The 18,049-nt window shown below is 40.6% G+C and overlaps 1 protein-coding gene across 1 annotated transcript in view; it reads left to right on the top strand.

Annotated features, from left to right (window-relative positions):
* LOC126184475 (uncharacterized) overlaps positions 1 to 4,438 on the top strand; it is a 292,867-nt gene extending 288,429 nt beyond the window's left edge. The window contains exon 5 of the mRNA XM_049926867.1: positions 3,615 to 4,438. Within this exon, the coding sequence (XP_049782824.1) occupies positions 3,615 to 4,128 (514 nt within the window). The 3' untranslated portion in view covers positions 4,129 to 4,438. The remainder of the gene's footprint in view (positions 1 to 3,614) is intronic.
* The last annotated feature ends 13,611 nt before the right edge of the window (positions 4,439 to 18,049 follow it).

Here is an 18,049-nt window from a genome sequence, read left to right as displayed (position 1 = left end):
TAGGACGTTCAAACTGTACTGTTGGCCGCGGAGCGTGATGGGAATTAGTGTGCGCATGTGTACACGCCTTGTTATTTCATTTGAATGGGTGCGTCAGTAAGCAAAATTGGTCCATTTGGGGGATTGAAATGGCGCATTTCGCTATCGAGAAGCCTCTTCACCCTTAACGGGTGACTGTGTAGTGTGCAGTGTCCAGTCGCGGAATAATCAGTGCGATCATCCTTGATGGCACGATGACAACCGAACGGTACGTGAAGGTTTTGGAAGATGATTTCATTCCCAATATCCAAAGTGCCCCTGATTTCGACAAGATGTGGTCCATGCAAGACAGAGCTCGACCCCATCGAAGCAGCAGAGTGTTTGGTGTCCTGGAGGAGCACCTTGAGGATCGCATACTGGCTCTGGGGTACCTAGAGGTCACCATATTCTCCAGATACGAACATTTGCGATTCCTTTTTGTGGGGTTGTATAAAGATAAGGTGTGCAGCAATAACCCCAAACCCATTGCTGAGCTGAAAATAGCCATTCAGGAGGTCATCGACAGCATCGATGTTCCGACTCTTCAGCGGGTCAAGCAGAATTTCGCTATTCGTCTGCGCCAACGATGGCAGGCTTATCGAACATGTCATCCAAATATCTGTAGTGACAGAATGAGATTTTCACTCTGATGCCAGAGTGTGCGCTGATATTTTAAAAGCAGTGTTATTTGCTTAAATAAGTATTACAAATAGTTCAGTAAATATAAAACTTAAAATTCTCGAAGGAAGCAAATAGGTGCTTTTATTTTGAATACAAGGAAACAGTGTCCTTTGTTGAAAATTATCAGGTAATGCTTATAACAGTGAAATAATTGATCATTACAATCGCACTACCAAAAATTATCAGTCACTGCAGTTACAAGAAGGCCAAACCTGCAGCACCTAAGGCTGCTGGAATTGAAAGTATGGGAAAGGATGTATGGGAATAGTAAATATGAAAATTTCCATCAACATATTGAAAACAATATTACATGACAGTCAAAATAATAAAAGATTAAAAATAAAATTTTAAAAAATGTGGTAAGGAAGGGAGCAGGTATTTATTGCAGTTACCCCTGAGATTTATGGCATAATAGCAAGTTACAATTATATACTGTTATCATCAGTCATGCATTATATTACAAATAATTGAACATCAGTCACTGCTGTTTCGCTAACACCTGGGGGATACTTCACCTCGCCTCAAATGAAAGAAAGTAGAGTGAGCTGCGACATCCCACTGGTGCTGTTAATGGGATTGCAGTGATTCATGATCCATGATTATGTAGTTGTTGGGGTTCTATTACTGACTGATTGGATTGAAATGAGACGTAGTGCCTATCACTGTTTCCCTATAAGCAGATGAACACGCTAACCTACTAATCTTCTGTTCACTGTACAGTGAAGATATGAGCCTTCTCCTACAACAGGTGTTTCTACTGCCTGTACTAACATGTAATGAAATGGGACAGAGGGAAACCACAAAGCCAATAATAGACAGTGAACTGAAAATAAATCAAATATGTTGGCGATAAAACACGACAGGATCGAGGTAGTCTGGTCACAAGGAATGGAACTTAGCCAACTCACAATTCTGGGTTGTATGGCGAGCTGCTCTCTTGCTGTAAGACAAAATAAATATAAATGTAAAATACTAAGAAACAATGATAACACTCTCAGTCACTAGACAGAGTGATAACTGGAAAAAACTGAGGTTAATTCTGGTATATGAGAATCACGAAACGAAATTGTTAGCCATGAGGAGTCACGTAACGCAAACACATAGAAGAGGGGCTGCATGGACAAAGATTAACGTGTTAGTATCTATGGAACTGCCAGCGAGGCAGGTCGACTCCCTGACGCTCAGGTTGGGGAACATGTCGAGTTACCAGTTCTCCGAACGCGGAAAGAACCGGGGTCATTACTCATCGGCGTGCCTGCAACTTGAACTTGAGAGTAACAGTCCCTAACGTCTGCAGATTTTTCGCCATCTTGTAACTTTTCTGGACAAATTGATTGGTGAATGTGAAAACTGCTCCACCCTCACAATTTGGTGGTCATCTACTCAGGCAAGCCATTGGTGGTTTTCAGTTGGTCTGGGAAACTTGTTTTTAATGCATAAATTGATTGATGAATTTCATCGACCTTTTAATTAACTGATTTATATGCCCATACTTACCACAACTGAACCTGTGCTTACTTAAGCAGTCAGAGCCCGTAATTGGGAACATGCTTTTAATTATTTAATTCAGCTCTCTCTGTTAAGGGACTGGACTGGACAGCTGCTGTGGCTTCTCTGTATGTTTCGCATATTTCAGAAAAGTCACCGGCTTACAATTTTCAGTATAACGTAATGGCTGATGACCACAATGTTATAAGTGTAATTTATTATTGAAATATAAATATCAGTGGTTCCTTCTAATCGTAGAACATGTCCCTGCATTATATTAAAAATCATCGATTGTCATTCACTGCATGTTCACTAACGACACTAATGGAATGCCGCCCCTTGCCTGAAACGAAACAAAGTAGAGTGAGGTGCGGCAGTGGTGGGCTGCGGCATTCCATTGATGTCGTTAGTAAAACTGTAGTGCCTCACGATCGATGATTTGTAGTATAATGCAATGACTGATGATGTTATTAGTGTATACTGAAATTTTGCCTGTTGAGTTAGCCCACCTCACTTGCAACAACTCAGTGAATGTACTATAGGAGAACATTGTCTCTACACCAGTCATCCTACGGAATAACAACATGGAGATCCTGGCATACACTTCCAGCTGTTAGGATAGTGTTATTAAGGAAGAAATCGAGATTAAATTAGCAAGAGAACTTATAAATAGAGATGTAGGTTTTAGCTAAAATTCAGCTTGGAGTGCTCCTCTCTCCTCGGCCAAACAGAAGGACAGATTTAATGCTAAGACTTCACCCAGCTACATTCCTGTATTTGAGCAACAGAAATGGTACAGATGACACGACATTTCTCAGACAAATGCTTTCTTTATTTTAATTTTCTGTTTTCAATAATTCCCACTGTTAAGTATTCTTTTAATAATTTCATCTTCTTTCATAACATATTTTTTTTATTGTCAATGAACGGCTTCTCTTTGAACAACTCGGCCATTACTTGCACCATGACAAAAGGTTCTTCTGGGAATAATCAGGCTTCCATATGTTCCAAAGTTACCCATGCTGCTCATCTATAAAGTAATTCCTCAATTTACTCAAACGTCCATTCAGATTTCATATTAGCAACTGGCACTTGAGTAGGTAGGTGTAATAGTGCTGTAAGTTACTATAACAGTGTACGTTCGCTGGTATTGAAGTTATGTGTGTTGCTAACCTGATAACTAGGGGAGCTAAACTAGTGAACTTATTTATACGGGGTAAATCTACTATCTACAAAAACTTGCAGCTCATGAAAAAATGGGGATTAACCTTAATATATTTTTCACTATGTATTTTTTCTGTCTGTCTGTGTGTGTGTGTGTGTGTGTGTGTGTGTGTGTGTTTTGTGGAAGGGAGAGAGTGTGAGAGTATGACGTTGATGAAGAACCATAAGAGAAAAAACTTACCTTTTTTTTATTTTTTGTGCAGAGCAATTGAAATCGTCAAGCCAAAAGATGATGAACTGAATGTGTTAACTCACGGGGACTTCTGGAAAAACAATATACTGTTCCGGTACGACCCCAGTTCCGGAGATGTAATCGACGCACGAGTGGTGGACTACCAGCTAAGTAGATTCTCCTCGCCGTCTCTGGACCTGAATTATTTTTTCCACACCAGTGTAGAGAACACGGTGCGCCGCTGCCACATGCCGGCCCTGGTTGCGGAATACGTGGACACACTCAACAAGCAGCTGGAGACGTACGAAGTGCAGCGGCGGGTGACGGTGGAAGAGGTAGAGCGGCAAATGGGGGATCGGCTGGAGTTTGCACTCCTGGCGGCCTGCACCGACCTGCGCGCCGCCATGAGCGCGCCAGCTGACACAGTCGAGCTTTCGCAGCTTGCATCCTCTGGCGACTCCCTCACCAGCCTCTACCACTCCGAGAGCTTCAAAGACGTCTTCTCTTTGATGCTACTGGAATTTGAACAGAAAGGCCTCTTGTAAACGTTCAGAAACTGTATTATTTTAAAACTAATACGTAGATGAGAAATGAGAAAGAGAAACATTGAAAATATTTAAACTAAATCGAAGAACTAAAAAAACTAAGAGAGACACTTATAACTACAAGTTCAATATGAAAATTGTAATCTTGTGATCGAATGTTAAGACATTCAAAGTATTCACTGTAACAGAGGTTTTATATCAAACTTGTTGCACTGGTGCTGGTACTGAATACTGACAGTGGCTTATTCAGGCCCTGAACCATTCTGATAACCAATTTAATGTTATAGGACAATAAAAGTTATGGAACTAAGAGTTGAATGTGAATGGTACACAGTCAGTACTGGGGACAAGGGAAGGGATGTTAGGATCTCTAAAATTAAAATGAAAATATCAGGTGAGGCTTGTTTCACTGTTACCCATCAAACAAAGTTACTAGCTGCCAGTAGCAATTTATCGATATTGTCCTCAGTTTGTCAGTTCAATAGGTATCTCATTCTCTGGGTGATTTGGCTGGCTGGTGGGGGCATGAAATGGGATTAACTTAGTTCTGCAATGATTCATCGTGCAGCAGAATGCAGTTATATGGTATGAGAGACCTGAAGTGAAGTGACACCTATTCATTGGTCTACAACAGACACTGCTACAGTCTTCTAACATCAACGTGGTAAAGCGAAATGCTGCAATTTCTCTACAAGATTATGCCAGGCAGATTTTTTGATACAGTCAGACAGCAGACAACAAAGATGTGCAACATCTATTGGCAGACGTTGACATCAGGTTCAACAATAACAAAATAACGGCAGTTTGTCAGAAAAATACACTTCTCCCTTCCATAACTACCTTATCTCATACATCTCTTTCCATTGCAGCAAATAGTTTCAGCATGTCCCAAAGTGAAAATAAAGATCTAAATTCCTTAAATATCTCCATAGACCAGCTTTACTTATGGAGCACAGTCAGTGTGTGAAAGAGAGATCATTACTCTCCTCAGTGTTGCCGGTAGATGTGATTGTCATTTAAATGGAGGAGGAATGTACTAAATGGTTGTACATGGTTATTCAAGGTTGTAGCAACTGATGAACCCAGAGAATGACACCTGTAGATCCACTATTTGGTAAGGCATCATTTTGAAATTTTGCAGTGGGCGACATGCTGTTGCCTAAAACATGATGCAGTCACCGCAACTTTATTGTGTCTCACACATATCCACTGTCAGTTTTGAATTCTCCAACAACAGTCAAATTGATTGGATCTTCCTCAAAATTGCTAAGACTTCCAAACCATGCTGTTAATATGGCCCCACAAGGACATTAAGTTTGGTCTATGTCTGAAGATACCAAAATAATGTGTCTATGAAAGGAATAATTTGAGAGTGATTTCTGAGTTTCACATTGTTACTTGTTTACCAGTGATACTACTGTATGAAAAATGTTAATGGTAGTATGCACCTACATGCATTATAAGAATTTTACATTAGCTGTATATTAGCTCACAAACAAAATTGCATTTCATACTATGTCAGGCAGAAAGGAGGCTTTTAAAATTATGTATGAGGAACATAAAAGAGCACTGTAAAGTGAATGCTCCCTTTTGTCATTTAAAGACTCTCTTATAGATAATAAGAGCAGAATTCTTTCACATAAATAAGCTACTCAGGAGGGCTTCCCTATAAAACATACATTTAGTTTAAAGATTGAAACTAGTACATCCTTTTCAGCCAAATGCAACAGAAATGTTGTCCTTATTTTGGTACAAATGAAACCAACAACACAAAACCAAAATTGAAGTGCATCATAACAGTGCCCCCCATTCCCAACTGTATTGTTAAAGGACTGTCACTTATTGGTATATATATATTTTTAAATTCCTACATTCTCAAAACAACTTGTATGAAAGCAGCCGCTTTTTCAAATAATTTTTTAGGAAATGCCTTCTTTAAGAAATTTATTTGTACATCTTAAAGTATCTACTTTACCAAAATAAGTCAAATCTGAGTATCCAAGTTTTCAGGAAATTCGACTTCTTCCTTAAAGTTTCAATAATTTGGAACAAACTTAATCTTTTGTGTTATACTATTACTATCTGCAATCATTTCACACAGCCACAGTCTCTAAACTTATCCACAGTGGCCACAATTAATTATGATTCTACAAGCCGACTTATGGAAGGTTTTGTGTTATGAATGTGAGTGACACAAATATAACACAACAAATTATTTCATATCATTAGGACTGGAGTTAGCTCCTTTCTTCAGTTCATACTTATTTATGGAATTTGCACTTAGAGATATTTTACAAGAAAAGTTTGGCTTACAATTTTTATTCCTCCCTGCTACAGTTCTTTAATTTATTTCATGCCTTAAAGCCTTTCTCTTCCTGTATTATTAGATTTTGAGCTTACAGATTTTTAACTTTTTGTTCATACATTTCTGAAAATAAGATTTTAATTTACTTTGTTTTTTTACCAAAATCCTTTTCACCTTTCAAATTTGATGTTTTTTACCATTCTTATCTTGTCCATTTAGAAAACAAAAAGAAATATTAAATGTTTTCTTCATCAATCATAGTTTTAAACAGTATTGTTCAGCTATGCAGCATTATTTACGTAGTTTCAACAAAATTATAGTAGAGCAAATAATTTTCTATCAGTAACTTCTTCTCTGTATACATTTTTTCTGTACATAAAAAGAGAAAACAAGGAAGTTGCAGAATTAAAATGAACAAAGATAATATGATTAGGAATTCTGATAAGTAAAATTCTCACTATGCCTTCCTGTAATGTCAATATGCAGGTTGAGCAAAAACCAGCAGAAATATAATTGAAAGATATATTTTCCTTTCCAAAAATGTGTTTGAGAATCTATAAAGAAGATACACGTAACATATAAGTTATCATTCAGAAAGCTTATCAGAATAGATTAATACATCATAGACATCGCATAACAACTATAGACATGATGCATGTATTACTTGTGGGGTTCCTTTCTTCATTACTTCTGTGCCTAAACATATTCCGTAAAGTCTATTCCCTCATCAACAGATACTTATTTTCACTGTACATGTGACATTATTAATTGTTTTAATATTAACACCGTTGTGTTTTTCAGTCAGAAAACTGCTGTCATACAGCTCTCCACTCTTTTCTATCCAATGCATGCACTTTCATCTCATCTCTTCATCTCTGTGTGACTACTGCAATGTACATCCATTCAAACATGTTTACTGTAGTCAGGCGTAGGTCATCCCTCTATTACCAAATTTAAGATTCCTTAAGGTTTCAGGATGTGTCCTACGAATCGATCGCTTCTTCTGGCCATCTACCCCTCTAATGAACAACATACTTCTGTAGTAACACATTGCAAAATCTTATATTTTCGTCTTGTCCAAATTGTTTATTGTCCTCTTCTACACAAGTCCATTCTCAAGAGACAGTCTTCAGAAAAGACTTCCTAACACTTCAATTTGTATTCGATGTTAACGAATTTCTCTTTTCCAGAATCACATTTTTTGCTAGTGTCTGTGTGTAGTTTATAACTTCACAACTTCAACCACCGAAAGTTATTTTCCTACCCAAATAGTGAAACTCATCTACTGATTGTAGTGTGTCATTTCTTAAGATAATTCCTTCCACATAATCTTATTAATTCGGTTAAATTCCATTACCATTGTTTTACTATTTTTGGTGTTAATCTTATAGCCTGCTGGTAAACCTCTCGGGGTATAAGGTCATAGTCCACGGAACTCACCCATTTTTAATGTTTAGTCAAGAACTGCGCTACACGTCTTCTGAGGCGATGTTCCTCTGTTGAGTCTTGCTGGCTGACAGATTGGACGTCTGAGAGCGACATATATGCGTGCAAGCTTCCGTGTTCTATCAACTGCAACCAAGACTTAATAAAACGGCAAAGGTAAAGTAAATCAGAACACTGGGACCACTAGTTGTGGTCTAAATAACAACAGATTTATTCTTACTTAATATCACGTCACAAATGGTGGCTAAAGAAACGCCACACAAACATTTTATCTGACAATCACTTTCAATAATATGCGGTCTATGGCTACCAAAACAAAGTTGTCAGCTGGGGATCAGTGCATCACACTAAGCAGAACTAATCGCTTTATCCGAATCGCTTTATGTGAAGCTGTGGTATGGCCCAAAAACTACGCTACTATCAAGTATCTATACCCTACTATTGCACAAAGAAAAATATGATTCCAAAGAACAGGGTGCTGAGATGCATACATTGGAGCCCTACGCCATAGCAGCGAATACTTTCCCGTTCTGCAAGTGACGGCGGCACAACACGACGCGCTCGCCGAGTGCAGTCACGGACAGTGGCAATCTGTTATTAATGGCGTGCACCCGGAAATATGCATGTACGCCTTCTCGTGTTCGGCTGATTCAGAATGCAGATACTTCTCTATAAGTCTCTGAAAACCCAGTAGATTCCAGTGTGCAGGTCGACCCGTTTGCTGGTCTGCCAAACTAATTTGACTCAGAGACACGGCTATGCGTGATGGAATATGTCAAACGTTTAGACAGCCAACAGAAAACAAATAAGTACACCCACGCATAACTCGTGTGTGTAATGCACGAAGCAGTATCTCTGACGGTTCAGATGGTGACTGGCACAGGCTCTAGGTGGCACACTAGCAAAGGACCCAAGTCCCACCATCTATGTAAAGACCTGACGTCTTTTACTAGCAACGAGCCAGTACAAGAGTGATCTCCTCTATTCTATACAGCTTTCCTCCGCGGCTTGGTAGCATATCACATTTGCATGCTTAGACCACACCCACTTTAGCGCAAGCCAATCATGAGTTAGAAATCGGTATTCGAAGCTGAGAGACCGCCCCTGTGCTCTGCATACACAGATTTGACCAACCAGCGCCCTCTTTCCCACACGTTTACGTTGTGTCTCTGTTAAAAGCATGACTTGGATGGAACCACAGCCCTCCTATCTCCCCCGTTGTGTCCATTTCCAACTTTCTAAAGAACAGCCATAACCTCGCTAAGAGGTTCTTGCCTTCACAAATATGTTTTGTAGCAGAGTCTGGACGCCTGGGCGCCACTGCCCTGTCCCACAACATTCGCAATAACTCTCAGCCGTCTCATCCGTTTTGTACCTAACAGTGGCCCATGCTCTGTTTTATTGCCAGCCATCAGGTCATACGATATGCTGGTCAGTGCTGCAGTGACTCCTCGGCCATAGTCAGCCTACCTGCATGCGGCCGCCGATCGGCCGGCGTCACTCAATGAGTCTGCCCAATGAGACTGGGGGACTTGGCTGTCAGCAAACATTTTCACCCAGGTTGCGCAGAAAAAAGTTCCCCTGGGCTCTCAGCCACCGTACGCTTTTGCTACTGTCAATTAACTCGGCACCCTCTTCCTTTGAACACAGGTAAAGCCTACCGCTATGCCTTCACTAGAGCACACAAGCAAGAGTGTTAACTACTGCCAACCATTTCATCACACGAATGAAGTCAGATCATATCAAATGTAGCAACCAAGTAATAAAGATCACCTTCCCTATGAACATTAAGCAGCATGACACTGTATCAAACGTGAGAGTGCTCTGCAATCTCGTACAACCTCCCGTTCCTCTCAAATTTATTCTTGGGGTGCGGCACACTTTAAGATGGTTAGTGTAACACAGAACAGAATAAATTGTGACACTTTAGTTTGGTCATTATCAAAGAAAAAACATGAATCAATCTTTGTTTGCCATAAACCCCAGCACATTGTTATACCCTGTCTTTACCACATTCAACCGGGGATCATTCATTCACTCTCTGATGTATGCCCACAAAATTAAAGTGAGAAAAAAATGTGATGGGCACACCACTAGGTCATATTCTTGTATACCCAGACTTTGATGACAATTACTAAATGGTTACAGGGTCATACAGACATTTATCTAGTCATTCATCCTGAAATTGGGGCCAGAGAAAGTTATTTCCCTAACCAGAATATAATATTGTTTTCTTGAGTATTCTCGGGCCCATAGTAAATTACTACCACTGCTCAATTATACACATGGCTGTATTCATTCCTTGACAGAGCATCAATTACAAACGTTCTCACTTTCACCCAATATAAATGAATCATAGTGTTCTTGTGGCATGTGTCACTTGTTCGGCTCATTTCTTTAACATGTGTCAGTCTGTTCCTTTAATACATAGATGTATGTGTCAACACAACAAAAAATCCTATAAGTGACATAAAACAAGTGGATCTTTAAAAAAAACGAAAAATAATACAAAAGTTCATTAAGAAAAAATAAAACCTGGTAAGAAAACACAGAAAATACATGTAATCTAGTAAAAATGAAAACAGCAAGGCACATATAAAACAAATTAATGAAAAACAACAAATATCTCCTACTGCTCCCTTCTCAAAGGTCTTTAGGGAGTCCAATTTCTTAAATTTACAATTAACACACGAATAAACACAGCACTACACATGTCATGTAACAGGTTGGATGTGGCAGCTATGCGAGATGAGTTTGCCAACATGGTGCACCCCTTTTACTTGGCATGTGCAGTACAGGCAGTAACCTCGGTGTGACAGTACCTCCTCCTTGTCTGTGGCCAGCAATCAGTGGCGTCTCGATTACTGCCCATATTGGATGATGTGGTAATTGGCAATACATTGCAGTTATCGAAGACTTTCATAGGATGATTAAGGCAGCGTATGGACACAGGTTTTGGGTGACTCACCACCTGCCGTCGTCGTCTGCGTCATCCCGTGTCTCCAGAGACTTAACTTCCTCAAAAAAAAAAAAAATGGTTCAAATGGCTCTGAGCACTATGGGACTCAACTGCTGTGGTCATCAGTCCCCTAGAACTTATAACTACTTAAACCTAACTAACCTAAGGACATCACATACACCCATGCCCATGGCAGGATTCGAACCTGCGACCGTAGCAACAGCGCGGCTCCGGACTGGAGCGCCTAGAACCGCACGGTCACCGCGGCCGGTCTTAACTTCCTCCATTCAGCGCTCTGCAGCTCCGCCCCTTTCGCCACACACGCCCTTTCATTCAGTGGCAGGTCCCACGAGACCTTGGAAGCCTGAAGCAGTGGTGAAAGGAGTTGCGTGCCACCAGGGCACCAGTTCTTTGTTGACAGCTCGAGGCACACAGAGGCTCTTCCGCACCTGCCTCCATTTATGCAGCCTGATGACGTCATGTTGACCAGCTGCCCAGGGGCCCTATTCTGTATCGTTCATATCGATCGGTGTACTTGGTTCGTTTCGGTAGTGACGTCATTTTCGGTTCTTTATCGAAATATGCTATTCAGTAAGCTTCTGAGACCTGTTACCGAATGGTCATCCCACCGATTTTATGACAATTGTACCGAGAGGTTTTGGATTTCGGTCTGGCCCTGTCGATTGGTGAGCTGTGGTTTATGAACGCCTATAATTTGTTATTTTAAACATATTTAGCGGTTTTAGCTTTGGATTTAGTGATTGTGTTACTAAAGAATCAGCAGAGGACGCATCCGGTTGGGAAGTGAGTCCATAATAGACTATTTTCCTTTGTTGGAAATATGGTTAGGTTAGGTTGTTACTGTGACTGATAACATCCAAAAAGAAAACGTTTTCGGCCAATATTCTCTCAAAATACGTGTTATTTTAATGCAAATAAGAGTTTAAAGATCATTAAATACCAAGACATCATCTCTGCTTACGTATATTACTTGAGTGTGAACTGACGTTACAAGTGACTTTGTGTACTATTTCCCACAAATGGTTTAGCTAGTAATTATCGAAATGTGTTTACAACTTTCAAGTAACAATGGAAAGCAATTATGTGAAGCCTGATATTAGAAACCTTCCAAAGTATTACGCATTTCTGCCTTACACAGCATCGTTTTGTAACGAAGTCAGCCTACGTTCCTCCACAATAGTACAACAATGCAGCCACGTACTGCTGTTGGTTAGCATAGTCAAGTGGTTGCTGGCATGGTAGTTCAGCATGTTCGGTCAGAGGGTAATATGCCCTCTGTAATAAAAAAACTGTGTTAACAGATTACCAACGAACTTAAATGGATGTTTTACGACGTCCGCCCCGAGCAGATGCAACGAACTAAAGCGAACAAAATGAAAATTTAAAAAAAGTGGTTAGCGCGCGGGATTGCTATCCGAAAGGACACGGATTCGCGTACAGATGGGTGCCAAATTTTTTTTTTTCGTCTTCATATATGCAACACGTTCTGAACCATTGTTATTCGCGTAAGTTAAGAATTTTCTCCAATATTATGTACATGTAAGAGCGCACTTCCACAGTAATGATTTTGTGATTTCTGTGTGTTTAAAATGCGAAATATGAAATTATTGGAGATGAAATTGCTGTGAGTGAAACAACCGACAGTGACCTTTATATTTTATCTTGTCAGAAATAATTCACCACATTTTCCGAATATGTAGCGATTTCCGAGCAACCAGTTAGACAGAAATCTAAGAGCACAACTTAAATTACTGGGAATGTAACTAGCACCAGTCATCTTCATAATCTTGCTTGGCACAAGTCTTTATCTGCGATCGAATCCTCAACAACAGTAGAGAGTGATGAAAGATCTCCGCCGGAATATTTATAGACTGTAGCACCATATACGAAACATTTTCATTCATGAGATGCATGTTATAAACTTCGACGAACTGCAGGAGCTCTCGAAAACGTGTTTTTTCAGTTTTGTTTTTAAGACCGAAATCTTTGACGTATCATACAGGGAAATGGGCTACTTAATCATTTGGATCTCTAGGAGCGAGTTATAACCACATTCTGTTTATCTTCTTATTCTTTGAAACTCTCAATCAATTTTTCGGGTGTTTTTATAGATGTTCAAATGGTTCAAATGGCAGGATTCGAACCTATAACCATAGCGGTCACGCGGTTCCAGACTGAAGCGCCTATAACCGCACGGCCACACTGGCCGGCTTTTATAGATGTAACAGTGCAATGTGGTACTACACACTATTCCTAATTCATTTTCCGAAACGTAAAACCCAAAACATGATGTCAGTGTGAATGAGATTAAGATGACATAACGGGGAATTTACGACAATCTGCAGAATACAGTCAAAAACGCTATCGTTATTATGCATGCATGGAAACATGCGGTCAGGGAAACAAAAAATTTCTATGCATTCCAACTGAGAATCATGGAAATGGATATACTCCGCCTGATACCGTTAAGGAGGAGGCAAGAGCGATGAAGGCGGGCACATCAGCTCGATGGAATGCGGCGTCATGCGTTAGGGCAACGTAAACGCAATTTTCGGTACTTCGAAGAATAGCGCGCCTGTGTTGTCTGCTAGCCGCGCTGTGTTCGTGGCGCTGTGCGCGTTGCAGTGCGCATGCGCGGATGTGCGCCCGCTTGCTTTTGATTGGCTTGCGCGACACAAACCGACAACAGCACTTCGGTTCTCTAGACCCGAACGGTAGCGCTACCGAAATGCATACTGAATAAAGATGGGACTTTAATTCGAGTACTAGACCGTTCGGTGCTCTTGAGTACCGAAACGATCGGCACAATGGCGAAAAGATACAGAATAGGTACCCTGATGTCGCTATATGGGTCACCACCACCTGCAGCCAGTGCGCGCCCCCTTCGTTCTCAGGGCTGGTGGACGACCTTGACTGCACTGCTTTACTTAGTGTGCCATCTGCTTAGCTGCTATGGCTCCCCCGGAGTTAGCGTCCTCTCCAACTGCCTGATACATCGCCATCCACTCAGCTCCCATAGTCTGCACAATGCTTCCATGTGGGCGTAGTGCTGTGTTTTTACAAATATGTTCACAGGATAAATACAGAGAGAATTATAAGGAAATTGTAAAGGATTACTTCACATGATTACTGCAAGAAAATTTTAAAAAATGGTTTACAGAGCACTTTCGACAAAAAATTAAATCTGATGCTATCCTACAATTATTCTTTGATTGTATTTCAGCAACAGCTTTAAATGATTAATTTTCTGTGTCTAAATCTTCATAATGTTAAATAGTGGTGAAGTCAAGATGTTGTAATGTACGATAGTTTAGTGTTAATTTTCCACTACCTTTCATGTAACTCAAAGTACTAAGCTGGCTTAGACTACATATTCATTTCTGTCACTCTCACACAATCTAAGTCTGCTACTTATTCACGCAACATAACTACAATAAAAGATACACGAACTGCTGAAGGAACTAGAGATTACTTCCCATTACTTAGTCATTGTGTTGACACTAACGCTAGCGTATGACGAATCTCGACAAGTGCCGATGTTACCAGTTTGCTCTCCATGCTATGTGGGCAAAACAATTCTGCTGCGAAATTCTCTTTTTGCTGAAACTGACACAAAAAAATTCTCAGACTGGTGTATAAATTTTCCGCTCCTGATACGGAAACAAACATAAAAAAATTACAAGATATTAGTGACATTTGACTCTAAAGCTACATTTCTTCCGTCCCTCTCTTTCACAACAAATTGATGGTGTGTCTCGCTCACTCTGTAAAAACGTATCAAAGTGAGTTTCACAGTCCGTGCTCAGCCCACATAGTACAAATTATCGACCAGGGTCTACCATTCAGGCGCTCGCGAACCACTCGTGAAACCCCACACGAATATCATCACACAATAGTGCGGAAAACCACATTCCAAAACCACAAGCGAATAACCACAGCGAACAACCATCGCATAAGACGCGATAGCTCATTTGTGTAGCCACACACGAAATAAATATCCCATTCGCGAGAAACATCGCCCCAAAGGCGATATCCATAGACGAAAAACACACCACAAATACATCACGCCACTGGCGATGGCAATAATCTATCCACAGCGAAGACACACTGCACTAGTCAATGATCACAAACCACGGTGAAAACACACAAGAAAACTAGATGCCTTTCGCGTGGGCAATACACGACCATCCTGCAAAATACCTCCATGGGTCTCCCAAACTAGTGTCAACGATGCTCGTCTCACACACTATGCTACTAATTGTATAACGGATCGTAGAAGGGCGTTTACTGCAATGCACACACAATAAATATAAGAAATTTGATTGTAGCTGAACTCCAAGATGTTACGAGAAGAATTCCGTCCCCAATACTCGTGCACTTGTTTCGTACTCGAAGACAAAAAATTCTATCGTCGTTGTGACACTTGATTCTGTCGTACCGTGCAATATGCAAAACTGCTTTGAGAACATATTAACTCACGCGAAATGGGACTCAAATAAACAACGAAGTTTTCGTCGTGAAATCGGCACATTTCTACTCTCAACAATTGTAATTAGTCAGCTCTGGGATGACCATCTGTACAACTATAAACTTAATACTTGTGACGAAGAAATACTGGTACAGTGAAATTCTAACATTGCCTAACTCTTAGGACTAGCAGTAATGGGAGAAGTTCCTATGCTAATTACCACAGTAAATCACAAAAAATCTAAAGATGTGATTGTTATCTCTAACGCTATTATAACTAAACAAAATTTATGCTACTATGTTTATGTTCGGCTGTCGTCGACCATCCAACTATCTGTGGCTTGTTCAGAATTGGAAACTTCCAACAACATTTCTTCAAGATCGTCGTATCTAATACCATTGATGAGTTTAGGTCCGAGTTCAGTTGCAGATGCGTTTCGTGCCTCTTCTGCATATTCAATTAGTCATTGACGCTGGTTATCATTTCCTTGCGCCCCTCATCCTGAGTTCGGTCCCCCTATCTCAATTTCCTCGGCCTGTCCTCCATTTCCGATTCCTCCGTTGTTCATTCGCGCACATCTTCCGTTGTCATTGAAACCAGATCCGTGGTTTCACCATCCGTTGTTTTGTGGTTCGTAGCCTTCACATCTCCTTCAATCCCAGCCTCTGTTGCGTAGCACATAACCATTGCGGTTCCATTTCAGTCTCTTTGTATTATTGTAACTGTTATGTTGTGGACGCGACATAGGGCTTGCGACGTATCTGTCAGTTTCTTTTGTGTTCTCTGATATTCTCTGCTTGGAATGCGTACTCTAATTCGTAAAGATTGTTACGGAAAGTACTGACCTCGACATTACACCTGCCAGCTAATACTTGTTGATATGCTGACGGACGTTAGGTGTAACAGTGATGTATGATTTCACCGGTAGAGCATACTACATGAAGATACTGGTTCTTGTCAATCATTACATCAAGGAACTTGACTGGGCTTTTGTAGTCTGAACTCTCGAAATCTTTGCCAACAGTCATTTAGTACTTTATGCACTCTTGCGTCTCCTTGGACCAGTAGATATTTAGGAAGCTTCCCTTGAACTCCTGGAATCTTCTGCACCTCGCTGATATTCCGCGCATTTTCTCCACAACTAACCCTCGCAAGTGTCAGCAAATAAAACCTAATTTGTATTTTAAAAACCAATTTGGAGATAAAGAGACGACAAATTGCGATACCGAAGTGCATCTCGGAAAATTTCGAATTTTATGACTTGTAAGAAATGTTGAAAATCGAATGGCGTTTCGTTGACAACTTCCATCCTATGGAAAATATCAGTCCTCGTTCGACCTCCCTTCGTCTGTGCTGCCTCAACGACTTCGAGGAAATGCAATGTTTATACCACCATGTCCTCTGCTCGCTGCTAACTGTATGCAGTTATCTGTGCCGACTGAAGTTGTTTCTTGTTCTGTTGCGTTCGCGCAGGGCCCCATTTGAAATTGTTTCTTTAGCGCCTCCCCCAGTTTCTTCTCCCTACGAGTGTTGATAGCTTCCTGTTGAGATTTGAACGAAAGAAGGTTCCGGACCTCCTCAGTCTCACTCACTGGAGTTGCATATTAACTCACGTGAAATGGGACTCAAATAATCAACGAAGTTTCCCTAATTTGCGCAGCCCAGACTCTAGTTGTCCATGACTGCTGTCGCATGAAGAACCGTGGCTTCATTTACTTTCGTGTCGATGCACTGCTCCGCGTCGTTTTGCTGCTTTTCCACGGTTTCGACCTTCTTGTTCAAATTGATCACTGCCTCTCGTCCTTGCTGTTCTGTGTGTTTACTCGTTTTCGATGCTTCAGCTGCTACTCGTCTTGTGGAAGTTACTAATGTCTTGGCGCCCTCTACCGTCTTATTAGCATCATGTGCAATCTTTAAACTTTTGACTGCTGTGGTGTTTACTTTATGTAGGTTTTCCTGGAGTTGATCTGCCTATGACTTGTATTCCACTCGCATCAGATTTACCTGGCCACCGATATTTTTGATGTCCGTCCTAGTACGTTATTATCTCGTACTAGTTCATTAATTTTCTCCTCCATTCCTTTTAGTCCATTAATTTTCTCCTCCATTCCCTTTAGTCTCGCCTCCATTCCCTTTAGTCCATCAATTTTCTTCTCCATTTCCATTAAAAATGCCATCAGATTGAATTCTTCTTCTCTTTCCTCAGTATTGTGATCGATTTCTACTGGCTTGTTTCCACATCATTGTATTCTGATACCTCCCTGTCTGCTCTGTTCGGATTTTTAATAATCACCTGTGCTTCGATATGTTATGGTATGCTCACATCTTCTACCACACGCGATCTGACACTGTCTGTCCCCTCAAGATAGACCATACCACTTTCGTCTCCCTGATTTTCTTGCTGCATGACATCGTTGTTGCTAACACTGTTCAACAGCAACCCTTACCTACGTTCAAACTGTGCCTCCACTATTTCATTCCGCTCATCCTCCATGACGTACACTTTATTTTCCCTCTCCCACTATACTTGTCTCCGTGCCCTACTTCTTGTTATCATTCAAATTCTCTATCAACAACGCACTTTAATTATCCACGTAACACATGGACAATCACATTATCTAAATTACAGGATACAAGCAGCATAAAACAATGACATAAAAAAATTAACAAAACAGTTTGCAGTCCGAGAATACTACAATAGTACACTAGATCCAGAATCAAA

Source organism: Schistocerca cancellata, chromosome 4 (assembly GCF_023864275.1).
Source record: "Schistocerca cancellata isolate TAMUIC-IGC-003103 chromosome 4, iqSchCanc2.1, whole genome shotgun sequence".
Lineage (NCBI taxonomy): Eukaryota > Metazoa > Arthropoda > Insecta > Orthoptera > Acrididae > Schistocerca > Schistocerca cancellata.
The sequence above is the reverse complement of the archived record's forward strand: the minus strand, read 5'-3'. Positions and strand labels throughout refer to the sequence as shown.